This window comes from Amblyomma maculatum, chromosome 3, assembly GCF_055883805.1.
Source record: "Amblyomma maculatum isolate TAMU_Amacu chromosome 3, ASM5588380v1, whole genome shotgun sequence".
NCBI classification, from domain to species: domain Eukaryota; kingdom Metazoa; phylum Arthropoda; class Arachnida; order Ixodida; family Ixodidae; genus Amblyomma; species Amblyomma maculatum.
Window position 1 is genome coordinate 144,012,919 of NC_139346.1, and position 16,315 is coordinate 144,029,233.

The 16,315-nt window shown below is 47.7% G+C and overlaps 1 protein-coding gene and 1 non-coding gene across 2 annotated transcripts in view; both read right to left on the reverse strand.

The window, feature by feature from the left end:
• The window catches only part of LOC146196230 (protein O-mannosyl-transferase TMTC1-like), a 163,881-nt gene that overhangs the window by 58,251 nt on the left and 89,315 nt on the right, over positions 1-16,315 (reverse strand). The window contains exons 4-5 of the mRNA XM_084596951.1: positions 13,318-13,524; positions 232-310 (exon numbers count right to left, since the gene is read on the reverse strand). Coding sequence (XP_084453077.1) covers positions 232-310; positions 13,318-13,524 — 286 coding nt within the window. The remainder of the gene's footprint in view (positions 1-231; positions 311-13,317; positions 13,525-16,315) is intronic.
• TRNAR-GCG (transfer RNA arginine (anticodon GCG)) lies at positions 11,350-11,421 on the reverse strand. The gene has a single exon. It is a non-coding gene; the product is annotated as a tRNA-Arg (tRNA).

Genomic DNA, 16,315 nt, shown 5'->3' on the forward strand with positions numbered 1-16,315 from the left:
ACTGCATGCTATGTGGGTGGAATCAGCGAATACTAAAAGGGAGAACGAAGGACAGTGAGTCGCTTTCCTCAATATATTCATCCGTGCTCTGTTGCCTAGCACGCTACGCTGATGCACATGGACTTTGTGAAGATGAACTAACTATATTTTGTAATTACTGCTTACTTCTATTCTCTCGTTCTTCCGTGAATGTTTTTCTTTAAAGGCGCACGATAAAAAAGTGGTACTCACCACACCTATCAAGGTCAGTACATCACGATCGCTTGCAGCTCTCCGAGCTATGTGAAGGGCGCAATGAATACAGGGAAACCTGCGAAAGAATAAAACAGATGTAACAAACACTAAGGAAGATGCGAAAGAGTAGTCAAAGTGACAAAAATGTAAACATAACGAAATAAACTTCCTTGCAAAAAATAATGTTCTCATTTATACGAAATATTTTTGTGTAACGGCCTGTAAAGCATCCTATTAGGATATGTTACTGCGCACGAATAGCCCGTTATGCTCATTTCCAAGGCATTCATTATAGCGACTTGCTAACAAGCACATCAGCAAACACTCTGAATGTAAAACTGCCATAAGACAATTTATTTTTTAATATGTAGTATATCTTCAGCAAATGTGGCCCATTGCATAAAACCAAGGCCTCCATATGATCAGTCTGTAGATAGTCAGCGCAGTGTATTTTTCTCTCATATTCTCTTGCTTCAAATCTTGAAGTATAAATACGAGGGGAGATAAGAAAGCCTTCATAATCAATCATAATTAGCCGGAATATAGCCGCTGCCGGGCGAAGGCCTCTAACATACTCTTCCAATTACCCCGTTCTGTGCAACATGCATCCACTTTACCCCCAACTTCTTACCCTCATCTGACCTCTTTCATCGGCTCCCTGCTGCTCTTTCCTTCTCTTGGAGTCCAATTTCTTGCCCTAAGCGACCATCTGTTGTCCTCTTTATGCACTACATGCCATCCACATGCCCATTTCTTCTTCTTGACTTCCATTAGAATGCCATTAAACTCTAGCTATTTCTCTGACGCACTTGCGCGATTCCTATCTTTTAACGGTAAATCTATTATTTTTGTTTCTTAGCCCTCTGCCTTGCCTTCAACTTAAGTAGAGCCCTTTTCGTTAACCTCCACGTTTCAGCCTCATAGAGGTGAGTACAGGTAAGCTGCAACTATTGTGTATTTTCCTCTTTAGTGATACCGGTAAACTGCTACTCATAATCTGCGAGTGCTTGCCAAATGCGCTCCATCCCAATCTTATTTTTCTTATTTCCTTTTCACGGTCCGGATCTGCTGTTACTACCTGTCCTAAGCTGACAATTCGCCTACCACTTCCACTTTATTGCTACCTATTGTGAACTGCTGTTCATTCACGAGGCTGTTGAAGATTATCTTAATATTCTTTATATTGATTTTTGAGCCTATATTTCCGCTGTTCCTTTCACGGTCATCCATCATTCTTTGCAGTTCATCCCCTGAGTTACCTAGCCGGGCAATGTAATCAACGAATCGCAGATTACTAAGGTATATTCCATCGACCCTTACCACAAAGTGTTCCCATTCGAAGTCTCTGATTATTTCCTCTATGCAAGCTGTGATATGTACTGTGGAGATCGTGTCTTCTTGCTTACCGCTTTTGTTTATGACAATTTTTTTCTTTCTTTATGAAGAACTATGGTTGCTTTGCTGCCACTTTCACATATTTTCACATACGGCTCATCTACACCCTGATTTCGCCGTGCCTGTATGAGTGCCGAGGTTTCTAAGGAGTCAAATGCTTTTTCGTAATCAATTATAAGGGCTGGTTATATTCCGAGCATTGTTCTATCACCTGGTTGTAAGGTGGCAAAGTGTCTCATTTTTGTCTTTTGCGAACAATGTTCATTTGCAATTCATGAAACACCGAGAAGTTTTAACCGCTTCTCAGCGATATCGACAATATTTTTCAATAGAATCTAGGCACACGTCTTTGGCTTAGCGCCTCCGATGAACAAAGGTATGCATGCCTGTGTTTTACCGCATCTTCCTTGTGCTCACGCATGCCTGGAAACAACACAAGCGACTGCCAAATTTGTCTCAACTGGACTTCCCTATCCTCCTCATAGTGATGACTTGTCAGTGTGTAAATTTCATCTTTACACTTCACTGACCCCAATTTCAGAACTACGTAGAAAAGCCTCAGTCTCACCGTGAGCACAAGAAGGAGTTTAGCGATGCATGATCACCGATAGGGTATGACGCCGTAGCGTAACATGACTCATACTGTCGCCTCGGTTCGCTAGGCACACCCTGGCGTCAACGCTCACATACTGATTGTTCACCATATTGCCTTCTAACCCAATCGCCTTGATACGGCCTCAGTGTGTCTTCGTGCTACCATGTCCTACACGCGACCAAAGGTTCGCTTCCACCAAGTGAACAGAAGTCGAGGTTTTAAATCCACCACTTTACCAATGATTCTTTCACTTAGGGGTTGCCCCTACGTGTGACGCCATGACGCGACCGTTGACCGATAAGAATTTTCCAGGTACACAGTGGCCTCTCCTTGCGCCGAACAGAACATTAAACATTAAAATCTGACAGCTGATGCCAAGGGGGCATTCAAATATGCGCTTGCTGTGCGGTGGTGCAAAGCCGCACAAATTTATAGAAAAAATTATCTCATAAACAATTAACATATAAAAGATACGCTGCTGTAATATCTGTTACACAAACTTTGTTCGAGGAAGAGTAAGATTGCCCCTCATTTGTTTCCTTGTGGACACCTCTCGCATTCGCCATCTGTACCATCTCAGGGTACAGAGTCGATTGAAGTCTCGGTGCCTAATTGGTTTGCTTTGAAATTTATAAAGCATTTGTTTTGCAAACGACTTCATTGATCATTTGATTCTCACAATCAAAACTTCCCGCCATCCCCTGAGTGACTTTGGCTTTAGGTTTTAATCCCAATGTCCTCTGCTCGATACCGGCCGCGGCGGCCGTATTTCGAGAAGGCCAAAATCATATAAAACAATCTCGTGTGCTCCGGCATAGGGGCGCACAATGATGAACTTTAGCTGGAATGAATTCTTTGGAAGCCCCTCTCTACATCGTTCTTCATGCGCTCCTTCAGGACTTTAAGCCTCAGCACTTATTTAAGATTAGCGCGTTTTTAGGAGCAAATCACGGCTAGAAAAGGAGAATAGGAGACCACCAGGAGGCGGGAAGCTCGATCTAAACGCCTTAAAGCTCCTAAATCCCGGCAAACAAATGCTGCTAAGCTCGCCTCCTTTCATTACTCCACGCAGATACAAGCATACGCATATGCTTGGGGAGATACGTGTACTTGTAATTTTAAGCCAAATTTAAGAACATTAGCGAGGGCTCTTAATATTGCTTATGTGCTGCAAAGAAATAAATGATAAAAATGTCATTTTTATTTTAGTTTCCTTTTCATTATTACTATCATAACTACTGATTGCATTGAGCATTAAGTAGGTCCATCTTTAGTTATGCCAAGCCATGTCTTGCACCATAAGTGACGTCATCAGAGTGCGATGCCAAAGCATATCACCGTATGATGTCCCAGTGAACTGACACTTAATCGTACCCGCGCCGAGGATCGAACCACCATCCTTTCCTGTTCCAGCAAAGCGCTAACCACTTCACTTACTTCCTGCAAACGCGCGTGTCCATGTAGGCTAAGGAACCAGGGGGCTTTCAAGGGATAAAAAAAAAGAACAGTAAAAAATAAAACTATTATATAGCATTGAAAAACTGTCACTAATGCACAAAAACTTACACAGAAAGATTTAAATAAAAGCCGAATAAAAAAAAAAAAAAAAAAAAGACAAATGACGCTGTGTCTAGTGTGGCAACAGGAACAAAGCCGCTCACGCGTTCGCATATCTCCAGGGCGGGATATACAGTATTATAAATTTTTTCAACTCAGGAAGCGAGCCTTAGGGGCCTGTAAACAGGCTTTAAAACAGACCCTACGTGGCCTGTGAGTAGCTTCCCACCTCGTAATCAGAAAGCCCTGATTTGAGTCCCAGCCTGTCCAATGCACCCACGTGTTCTTTTCAGCTCAATAACATCCCTTGGATACTGACTTCTTCCTGAGAATTTCGTCATCGATTCGAATATTGTGACCTCCGCTTTCATGTGTGGCAAGAGACTCTTTTCAATTTGGTACCGGCTGCTCTTTGGTCACCAGTGGACTAGTTGTGCATGCGACGTCAGGGATGATCTGGACCATATTTCAGGCTACACCGCCTACTTTCAATGTTAAGGAGCCATGCAAGCCTTCCGCCTTAAAATGTGCCAGCGGAACATGCTGGCCTTAACACGAATGAACGGAAAGCAGCGATCCTATGCTAGCCGAATGCGTTACAGTGTTAAGAGTCACGCTCGAGAAAGAGAAATCCACGCACCCGCATCAGAGGAATTTTCTTCACGACGCAACACTAAAAAAGTGCTAAAACTGCAATACTGTCGCCTCCCTCGGAATGAAATTTGTGAACAATATTTGCCCTCTCTTCGAAGCCATTAGAGAGTCATAACACAGCGTGACCGTTGCCGTTATTAGATGGCGAGTGTGCCATTGCACATGTGCAGATAAGTTTAACTGCGGGTGCCGCGGGTTAGCCGCTGCTGCATCTGAAACAATCAGCGCGTGAGCATTGGTAGCAGGCTTGACCGGATTATGGTCCCTATACGCTGTCACGTAAACTACAAATCTTACGCCTCATTGCCATTAAATGGCCAAGCAGAAGGGACGTCGAGATGAACTGGCGTATAATCAGTTCTGTTCAGTCGTTCAGTTGTGTCCGACTCTTCGTGACCCTATGGACCAATGTCACGCCATGCTTTCTGGTCTCTCACTATCTTCCTAACATCACATAACTTCATCTACAGCGCCTCGAGGATGTCATCTAACCATCGCGTTCGCTGCCTACCCCTTCTCCCGTGACCCTCAACCTTTCCCAACATCAAATCTTTCTCCAGCGATTCCTCTCTTCTCATCAGATGACCAAAGTAGCTGAGCTTTAACTTTAGAATTTGACCCTCCAATGAGCAGTCAGGATTTATGGTCGACAATATCGACTGATTTGATCTTCTGGCAGTCCAAGGAACTTTCAAGAGTCTCCGCCAACACCACAATTCAAACGTGTCAATTCTTCGGCGGTCAGCCTTCTTCATAGTCCAACTCTCGCATCCATACATCACAAATGGAAAGACCATAGCACGAGTTATACGGATCTTGGTTGGCAGACTAATGTCTCTGCTCTTTACTAGGCGGTCAAGGCTAACCATGCGGTCAAGGCTAACCATGGCTCTCTTTCCCAGAAGCAGGCGTCTCCTAATTTCATGGCTGCAGTCTCCTTCCGGGATAATCTTGTAGCCCAAGAAGAGAAAATCTGTCACAGCTTCCACTTCTTGTCCTTTGATGCTTCAGGACTTGATAGGGCAAGACGCCATGATCTTTGTCTTTTTAATGTTTAGTTTAAGCCCAAACTTCTCACTCTCTTCTTGTACGCGCATCAGAAGTCTCATGAGTTCCACTTCACTTTCTGCCATTAAAGTGGTATCATCCGTATATCTAAGGTTGTTGATACGTTTTCCAGCAATCTTCACTCTAGCTGAAGACTCGTCCAGATCGGCCTTCCTCATGATGCACTCTTCATATAGGTTAAATAGGCAGGGTGACAGTATGCAGCCTTGTCTCACTCCTTTCTCAATCGGAAACAAATCTGTAAGACCATGCCCAGTTCTGACTGTGGCCTCTTGCCCTTCATACAGGTTCCTAAGGAGAGAGATGAGGTGAATTGGAACTCCCATCTCTAGAAGATCTTGCCACAATCTGCTGTGATCAACACAGTATAATATAATATTGCCACACCGCTGACCATCTTCTGGCGCCACCAAGTGGCCGAATGTCTTGGCACGTGGCTAAGCGTCATCCTCGTCTCTCTCTCGAGTTTTCGCTTAATTAAAAAGGGCCAGCTCGGTTGTTGTGCTGCTTGCTACGTGTGTTGGTGACATTTGGTGGATTGTGCAGGATAAGATCCCATGTACGTTGCCCCCGAAGACGTCAGTGACGCTGCTCATCAACGCGTGGACGCGACTCCTGTCCATAAAGCCAGCCGTCGCCTGCGAGGCCTACAACCTGAGTTTGAACCGCTGTCCACCCCGCTACGAACCATGACATCCACGACGAGCAGCCAGACAAGCCAGCCTTCCAGCAACGCCCCACCGTTCGTCCTTCTCGCACCGCGATCACCGCCATCATTTCATGGTGACCGGTTAGAGGATGTGGAAGACTGGTTGGCCAGTTTTGACCGTGTGGCTGCATTTAACCAATGGGACGACGAGCGGAAGCTAATGAATGTGTACTTCGCGCTGCAAGACTCGGCCAAGACGTGGTTCGAGAACCACGAGGCGTCCTTCGTCAACTGGGCAGCCTTTCGCCGTGAGTTACTTACAACATTCAGCTCAAGTGCACGCAAAGAAAATGCAGAGATTGCAATCCGTTCAAGGTCTCAGCAGTCAAATGAGAGTGTGGCCATGTTTGTCGAGGACATGATGCGGCTTTTCAATCGGGCCGACCCTACCATGCCTGAGGCAACGAAGGTACGGCACCTCATGCGCGGGGTGAAGGAGCAGTTGTTCGCTGGCCTCATTCGCGACCCCCCAAGAACTGTCGCAGATTTCGCGAGAGAAGCTACCAGCATGGAACGTTCCCTGTAGGAACGGAGTACCCAATACGGCCGCCAGGCAAGCGTAGCGGCCACACCCTGCTGCTCGTCCGTGCCAGCAGCCAGCGGCGAGGCATTGCGGGAGCTTGTGAGGAGCATTGTCCGCGAAGAGCTGCAAAACCTCCACTTGAATGCTCCCTCTGCAAATAATTATTCTACCGTGGACGTCATCCGTGATGAAATTCGGCGAGCGGTGCAGCCACCACCACCACCAGCACCACAACCGGAGCCATGCATCATGACTTATAGTGATGTCTTACGTCGACCTGCTCCCGAGCCAAATCCATTCCGTCCCGTTGTCGGACCACCGCCTCGCTACATGCGCCCCGTCGAGCAGCAACAAGATTTGCGCCCCGTCGAGCCACAGCAATACCAGCGTCCTGCTATCAGCAAGGCGCACTTGTGGCGCACGCCCAACAGACGGCCGCTCTGTTATCACTGCGGCGAATCTGGTCACATTCTTCGCAATTGCCCATACCGGAGAATAGGCCTGAGAGGATTTCCACCAAACGCGCCTCGACCCCGCTATGGCGAAAGACCACAGGAGATTGAGGAGTACCTGGCTGCTAACGAGATGCAGCCAACGTCACCACAACGGCGGTCGCGATCGACATCTCCGAAGCGTTTTGCTTCGCCCACTCGGTACTCTTCCTCTGGGCAATTCAGAGGCACGTCCCCTCACCGGGAAAACTAAACACGGCGACCTCCGGGGGTGGGGCCGCCGCTACGTTTCAGATTAAACAGCCTCCACCCGACGATTTGAAGCGACGGCCCGAGCGGCGACGACCCGATCCGATAAACTTACCGACGTGCTGCGAACGCATTGTTTCCGGGGAAATTTTTGTAACCGCCGACAGTTGTGATGTGACCGCACTTGTGGATACCGGCGCCGATTTCTCCGTCATGAGCAGCCAGCTAGCCACGGCACTCCGTAAGGTTCTGACGCCTTGGTCTGGGCCAATGATGCGTACCGCCGGTGGTCATGTAATGACGCCGATTGGCATGTGCACTTGCCGCATAGAGATCTGCGGTTTTACTTTCACTGGCACATTTGCCGTATTACAAGAGTGCTGCAAAGATCTGATTCTCGGCATGGATTTTCTTCAAGAGTATGGTGCGGTTATAGACCTTCGGGAGCAGCTCATGGTATCGTTTTCAACCAAGCGAGCCGTTGATAGCAACACGGACTTCCGGAAAACGATGTTGCGCGTCTGTGACGACCACATAACGATCCCTCCGCGTGCGAGCAAGTTCGTCACAGTCGAATGTGATCATAGCACCGGCACGAGTGGCATTGCTGAAGCTAACATGTCACTGCTTCTAACTCGACAAGTTTGTGTAGCTCGGGGCCTTGTCGAACTTGTCCGTGGCCAAGCCAACGTGCTAGTGACAAACTTCACATGTGAACCCCAACATTTGACGGCGAACACGGCGGTCGCTTATTTTGAAGAACTTGGAGAATGTACAGGCCAGTACGCTTTAACCAACACGTCAGACCCCGACAATGCGACGCCTACAGCCATTCAGACTGATGTGAACCCGCACCTCTCGCCCAGTGAGAAACGCTGCATAGATAATCTTGTCAATTCGTTCCAAGATTGTTTTGCATCAACCTCCAAGGTCCGACAGACGCCACTAACGAAGCACCGAATTATAGTTGCCGATGACCAACGTCCACTATGTCAGCGTCCTTACCGGGTGTCTTCAAAAGAACGTGATGCCATCCGCCGCCAAGTAACAGAAATGCTCCAGGACGACGTTATCCAACCGTCGACGAGCCCCTGGTCTTCGCCTGTTGTCCTCGTCGCAAAGAAGGATGGAACCTTGAGGTTTTGCGTGGATTACAGATGCCTCAACAACGTCACGAAAAAGGATGTGTACCCCCTGCCACGCATAGACGATTCCCTCGATCGCCTTCGCCATGCCACTTACTTTTCGTCCCTTGACCTCCGCAGTGGATATTGGCAAATAGAAGTTGACGAGCGAGACCGTGAGAAGACCGCTTTTATTACGCCAGACGGTTTGTATGAATTTAAAGTGCTCCCGTTTGGCCTGTGTTCGGCCCCTGCCACATTTCAGCGAATAATGGACACTGTAGTCTCTGGTCTGAAGTGGCAGTCATGCCTCGTATATCTCGACGACGTTGTGATTTTCTCGGACACGTTCGACGAGCACCTGAAACTCTTGCGCGCTGTCTTCGAGGCCATCCGATCTGCCGGTCTCTCTCTAAAACCTGAAAAATGCCACTTTGCTTTTAACGAGCTGAAGTTTCTCGGCCACATTGTCAGCGCTCGTGGTGTTAGCCCAGACCCAGAGAAGACGGCCGCTGTCTCTTCATTCCCCAAACCAGCGGATAAACGAAGCTTGCGTCGATTTCTCGGCCTCTGCGCGTATTATCGTCGCTTTGTTAACAATTTCTCCAAGATCGCTGAGCCTCTGACCCGCCTGACAAAAGACGCCGAGCCGTTCTTTTGGGGCCCCGACCAGGAAAACGCTTTCACGGAACTCAAGTCCCGTCTCCAAAGTACGCCAATACTTGGCCACTTCGACGAAGAGGCCGACACGGAACTGCACACGGATGCCAGTAACGTTGGCCTCGGTTCGGTCCTTGTTCAGTGGCAGGACGGTGCAGAACGTGTCATTGCTTACGCCAGTCGCACTTTGTCCCGTTCCGAAGTTAATTATTCAACTACCGAAAAGGAGTGTCTCGCTGTTGTGTGGGCAGTCATGAAATTTCGTCCGTATTTGTACGGTCGTCCGTTTCGTGTCGTGAGCGACCATCACTCTCTGTGTTGGCTGGCAAACCTGAAAGATCCATCGGGTGGGCTTGCTCGATGGAGCCTTCGGTTGCAAGAATTTGACGTTACAATCGTGCACAAGTCCGGCAAGAAACACAGTGATGCTGACTGTCTGTCCCGCGCCCCTACTCCCTGCCACGCGGACGGCTCCGACGACGATTCCGTTTTCCTTGGCGTTATCGCGACGTCCACCTTATCCCAAAAGCAGCGGGCTGACTATGAACTTTTGCCCCTCATTGAATACCTCGAAGGAACCGTGTCATCTCCTCCTCAGCTCTTCAGGCGCGGAGTGTCGTCATTTTGCCTGCGTGATGGTGTGCTCTACAAGAAGAACTACGGTCCAACAGAAACTGCTTATCTGCTTGTAGTACCCACAACGCTACATGACGAAGTTCTTCCTGCGTGCCACGATGACCTTTCTTCCGGCCATCTCGGGTTTTCTCGCACATTGGCACGGATACGCCGAAAGTACTACTGGCCCAGGCTAGCTGCCATTGTGCACCGCTACGTCCGTACCTGCCGGGAGTGCCAGCGGCGGAAAACACCACCCATTAAACCAGCTGGGCTCTTACAGCCTATCGATCCCCCGAAATTCCCATTTCAACAGGTCGGCATGGACTTACTGGGCCCATTTCCGAAGTCCTCCATGGGTAACAGGTATATAGCGGTTGCCACTGACTACCTTAGCCGCTACTGTGAGACCAAGGCCATTCCACGTGGTACCGCAGATGAAGTTGCGCATTTCTTCATTCACAGCATTGTACTCTGTCATGGTGCGCCAACAGTCGTCTTAACTGACAGAGGAACCTCGTTTACGTCGGTACTCACTAGTGAGGTACTTCGACTCAGTGGCACCACCCACCGCAAGACAACAGCCTATCATCCTCAAACTAATGGACTGACTGAGCGGCTTAACAAGACAATTGCCGATATGATTTCTATGTATGTAGACGATGATCATGGGAACTGGGACCGAATTCTGCCGTACATCACGTTCGCATACAACACTGCACTCCAGGAAACAACACGCTTCACTCCATTTCATTTGGTTCATGGACGCGAACCCTTGACTATGCTGGATGCCATGCTTCTTCCAGATTCTGCTCCCTCCACTGCCGTGGGGGCTGACCAATTTATTCGTGACGCAGAAGCTGCACGCCAGCTTGCCCGACAGCGAATTCGGCACCAACAAGTACACGACGCCCAGCGCTACAACCTGCGACACCGAGAGGTGACTTACACGCCCGGCGACCAAGTCTGGGTATGGAGCCCAATACGGTTGCGAGGACGCTCTGAAAAGCTTCTGCGGCGATACTTTGGACCTTACGAGGTGCTCCGCCGCCTCAGCGCGGTGAACTACGAGGTGCTACCACAAGGCACTGTACGCTCCTCTCGGCAGCCGAAATCTGAAATAGTTCACATTGCCCGAATGAAGCCCTATTACAATCGGTAAACCAATTCAGGATCCAAACCAGCGCCAGAGACTTTCCCGTATAACTTGCCCCGCTTTTCGACGATTCCCCTACGCTTGCGGCATCGGGTCGATGCCCCTTGGAAGGGGGGCAATGCCACACCGCTGACCATCTTCTGGCGCCACCAAGTGGCCGAATGTCTTGGCACGTGGCTAAGCGTCATATACGTATTATATGAAGGAAAGAAGCGAACAGTCGGCGAGGTCAAGGAAAGCATTGGGGATTGTTTTATGTCCTTTGTTTTCAATTTTTACTTCGATAATCACAGAAATGAGTAATGTAATCTGCTTAGGGGAAAGATATTTAAACACAAAGTAGAAAAAAAAAACAACGTGCCGATGGTGGGGACCGAACCCACGACCTCCGAAATCGCGTCCGGTGCTCTTCCAACTGAGCTACATCGGCCGCTGTCCCCCCTGCTACTTTCTCGGGTATTAATGTTGTCTGTATACGAACCTTGAGAGTGTTCACCAGCGCCACCCTCAACCATAGCGGCGGACGTGGAACGTCCTGTGTTACCGCCAGCGTCACGTAGAACGTGATCAAGAGCGAGGGCGAAAGCTGTGCTAGAACCCTCTTACGCTACCTATGGCTTCAAGACTGCCAGAACCGAGACCCCCGTAAGCTACAAGCGGATAAATGAAGGGGAAATGAGGGTGCTCGTTATAATACATGAAGGAAAGAAGCCAACAGTCGGTGAGGCCAAGGAAAGCATTGGGGATTATGTTTTATGTCTTTTTTTTTAATTTTTACTTCGATAATCACAGAAAGAGTAATGTAATCTGCTTAGGGGAAAGATAATTAACACAAAGTAGAAGAAAAAACAACGTGCCAATGGTGGGGACCGTACCCACGACCTCCGAATATCGCGTCCGGTGCTCTTCCAACTGAGCTACATCGGCCGCTGTCCCCGCTGCTACTTTCTCGGGTATTAATGTTGTCTGTATACGAACCTTGAGACTGTTCACAGGACGTTCCACGTCCGCCGCTATGGTTGAGGGCGGCGCTGGTGAACACTCTCAATGTTCGTATACAGACAACATTAATACCCGAGAAAGTAGCAGGGGGGACAGCGGCCGATGTAGCTCAGTTGGAAGAGCACCGGACGCGATATTCGGAGGTCGTGGGTTCGGTCCCCACCATCACCATGTTGTTTTTTCTTCTACTTTGTGTTTAATTATCTTTCCCCTAAGCGGATTGCATTACTCATTTCTGTGATTATCCAAGTGAAAATTAAAAAAAAGACATGAAACATAATTCCCAATGCTTTCCTTGGCCTCGCCGACTGTTGGCTTCTTTCCTTCATGTATTATTACGAGCACCCTCATTTCCCCTTCATTAATATATAAATATATATATATATATATATATATATATATATATATATATATATTAATATAAGCGTATAATATTGCTCTAATATATACTCGAAATTGCTTAATGACAGATGTTTCTTTAGAGCCAGGTGTCCATCACCTTCGATTTGCAATCCGGGCATGGTACGGACTCTGTCACTCGCAGAAGCTTGTACGGCTTGCAGACAAGGAGTGATTTAAATGGTTGTAGTGCTGTCTTTTATTTATATGTGCCTCTTATGGCAGTAAGATAAAAATATATGTGTGTTTAGGGAGAGCCACAGGGCTGCCTTCTTACCATGCCTTTCAAACCAAGCATAAGTATTTCCCTTTTTTTTTTTTTTTTGCTGAAGCAATGAAAACGTGCGTACCCGAAGTAAAGATAAAGCACTACTGCCAGCTTTCTTTGTAGAGTAATTTCATTCCTTTGATACTGGAGTGCATAGGGTTGCCATTGTTTCGTTTACAATTTCGCATCGCGCAACCACAAGCAACATTTGCATAGCATATTTCAAGAAGAGCAGCCGCAGCAATTCTCCTATACTTCTCAGTAAGGTCTTTTCAGAAGAGCACACATGACAGTAAAGCGCGTTAGCCATGCAAAGATGGGATGAAAGAGGCCCTCGTAGCAATATTGATTTAGGAGGATTGGTGATACGATAGTGATGCAATGGTTGCTCTCAATTCAGGGTCCTTGCGAAAAAAAACCATTTATCAAAGATCTCAAGTATGCTTTATGAAACCGATGCTTGAACCAAGCCGCGCCGATAGCCTTAGTAAGAACGCCTCGGCGCATTTTGTCACACTGGGCTGCTTTGTGCCTACGTTACTGACAGAACGTCTTTGCTTCTTTTTTGTTACACTAGCTTCTCAGATCATAGGTCCTGCTTTCAAATATGCGCACACAAAGGTATATTACTAATTCACTTTCCAAAATAATTCTTACCTCCGTTCACCTCGTGCCTGGTTTCTGTGGCAATGCTCACCGAGCCTCGTCGGAATCGGAAGCAATGTCCGGACGCGCAGAGCCACGCAAAGAGGGAGCACCGTGATGCCCTGCTCCTTGGAAAGCAGAGAGCAGGCAGCCAACAGTCCGCACGCGACCAGCCATCCGGCCCCACTCTTCCCGGTGGTGGCACAGGACAATAAAACGCTGCAGGAAAAGTATTCTACTTAAAAATCAATATCTGTAATTTAGTTCTGCCTTGTATAGTTTTCAATTAGGGTATACAAATTTTACTCATTAACTTCCCATCAGACACTGCTCCTCAATATGCGCGATGTCAATTGCTGCTATCATTTCCTGACTGCTACAAGACCGCGCTACCTCATGCAACTGTCCTTCGCCTGCAGGGAAAGATAGCGATAGTGTTAAAGCATATTTTACTCTGAGACATTTGTAAGGCGCATGCGTGAGAGGGTTGAATCTTAATCTTAAGGAAGCCTAATCTTCTCCCAAACGAGAAAGCGCCTTTTCATTCGGCGAAACATGTTAATTTTCCCTCTGTAGGTTACCATTTTTTTTTAATTCTACGTACCGTAAAATAGCACACATGTATCCCAAACACACTTTTTAAGTCGTGCGGGACGCAATGCGTTAGATGTGTGCCCCTCTAGCACCTATGGGCTGCACGCCCGCCTTTAGGAGGCTTGAGTTCGAACCCTAACGGCGAAAAAAATCGATTTTCGTGAAATATTTATATCTTCTAAAAAACTCTCATTAGAAGAACCAGCAATTTTGGCGTCCTTTGGATTCTCTCCAAATTCTGTAGCGTCATTTGAACGTGGGACGTTCAAATTCCTACGCGAGGTCAAGTGATTGTGACCGCGTGAAACTTTCGACAAATCATGAGTTTTCCCGAATGCCACACCCGGCGGCGGTGATGGCAGATTTTCGGCGGGACGAGTGGCTCAAGCTAACGTGCAATATTGATCTACGAGGCGACGGTGACAGAGCTGCGTGATGCGTGGGCATGGATGCGTGTTTGGGGATTGTAAGAGACATAAAAAGTAGCGTAATGTACCACTTAGTAGGGACGCCTCACTTGTTTCCGAAAAAATTGATATGTTCAAGACACGAGCGGAAAGGGAATTTGGGTATTCAATGCACAGGTGCATCCACCGGTTGATGGGCTTCAGTTGCCAATATCGGCCTCTCTTGAGTCATCCCAGTCTCTACTTCAGGACTCTGATGTACTGCTTTTGTACTCCTCCTTGAAGGCGTTTTGAAACTATCCATCGACCCCTGTAGCCGCTAGCGTTTTTCATCAAGCTTCGATGTTGCTGACACACACCCCTCTACTCTGCCTACGGCCTGAGCCTCGAAACCCCGATCCCGTATCGCCTCCTTTGGATCCGCATGTAGCCAGCCAGCTTTCATCCGCGCCCCAGCTGTGCCAATAATAACTTCACTCACCGGTGAATTCTAATATCATTTTAGTTTGTTGTGCGCAACATGTTATGTTATTGCACTGCTTCACTCCTTCATACAAGAATATGCTATCCTCTTCTTAGTGTCCAACTCGATTTTGTCTTGCACCTGCACGCGTTATGCCTAAATATTTGAACATATGGTCCTTTAGAGCACTTTACCATCACTTCAAAAATCCTTCATTAATGTTGTCCATATATTTGATCGCCTGAATATAACATTGTTTCCATTGCCATCGAGAACGCGAATCATGCAAATAATAGTGCATTTGAACAGCCTGGAAGCTAGTGTAAACTAGAATCAATAAAGCATCTTGTCAATTCGGAGATAAGTGGCCTCTTAAACCCTTTCATAAAAGATCAAGCCTTGCCATGCGGCACTCACGCCGCCAACTCTGGCGCATGATCATCCTGCCAGCACTTCACAATACATTACTCGAGTTCTTGCAACAACAACCTGACTTGCCTCGTCCGAAGCAATTCACTCCCATCCTCTGGACAACGAAAGGCAGACTTCCTCATCCAGCGCCACGAGATTCTTACACACAAGCTGCCTCCTGGTTTGAGGTCAGACCAAGCAAGACGGCGCATCTCTACCAGCCTTCTCGCCTATTACCTTTTTATTTCCTTGCGTTTTTCCTCACTTCTCCAAGGCAAATGCTGATTGACTGGCCTACATTTTTTCTAAATCCCATTTTAGATTGTTCCCCCCTTATTTTTTATCCGTCTCCTTTCTGTTTTTCGGGAGTACGCTGTCTGCACTCCTCTGCCCTGACGAAAGACAGTTCCTGGCCGAGCCTTTGCATCCAATAGACGTTTCCCGAAGATGCGTCTGGAAAATTGCTACAGCTGCCAAGGTGGTTTCTCCGCAGTGTATTTGCGTATTCATGCGTGTGTGTAGATGTATGTAAGCGTGTATGTGTGTGCATGCGTGGTGTACTTTTGTGTGCGCGCATATGTGTGCGTGTGCGGGTATGTGTTTGCGTGTGTGTGTGTGTGTGCATGTGTGTGTGCGTGCGTGTGTGTGTGTGTGTGTGTGTGTGTGTGTGTGTGTGTGTGTGTGTGTGTGTGTGTGTGTGTGTGTGTGTGTGTGTGTGTGTGTGTGTGTGTGTGTGTGTGTGTGTGTGTGTGTGTGTGTGTGTGTGTGTGTGTGTGTGTGTGTGTGTGTGTGTGTGTGTGTGTGTGTGTGTGTGTGTGTGTGTGTGTGTGTGTGTGTGTGTGTGTGTGTGTGTGTGTGTGTGTGTGTGTGTGTGTGTGTGTGTGTGTGTGTGTGCGTGCGTGCGTGCGTGCGTGCTTATGTGCGCGTAAAATATAATGTATTACAAAAAGAGAAAATAGCTCAGGTGCATTGTACCTGCCTCTTTTCAGCCCTTATAAACTACTGATTTCGAACAATCCGCGGTGGCTCAGTAGTTAGGCTGTTCGGGTGCAGAAGGTGGCGTCGATCTGGGCCGCGGTGACCGTGTTTAGATGGAGGAGAAATGCAATGGGGCGTAAACTGCACAATTTCAGCG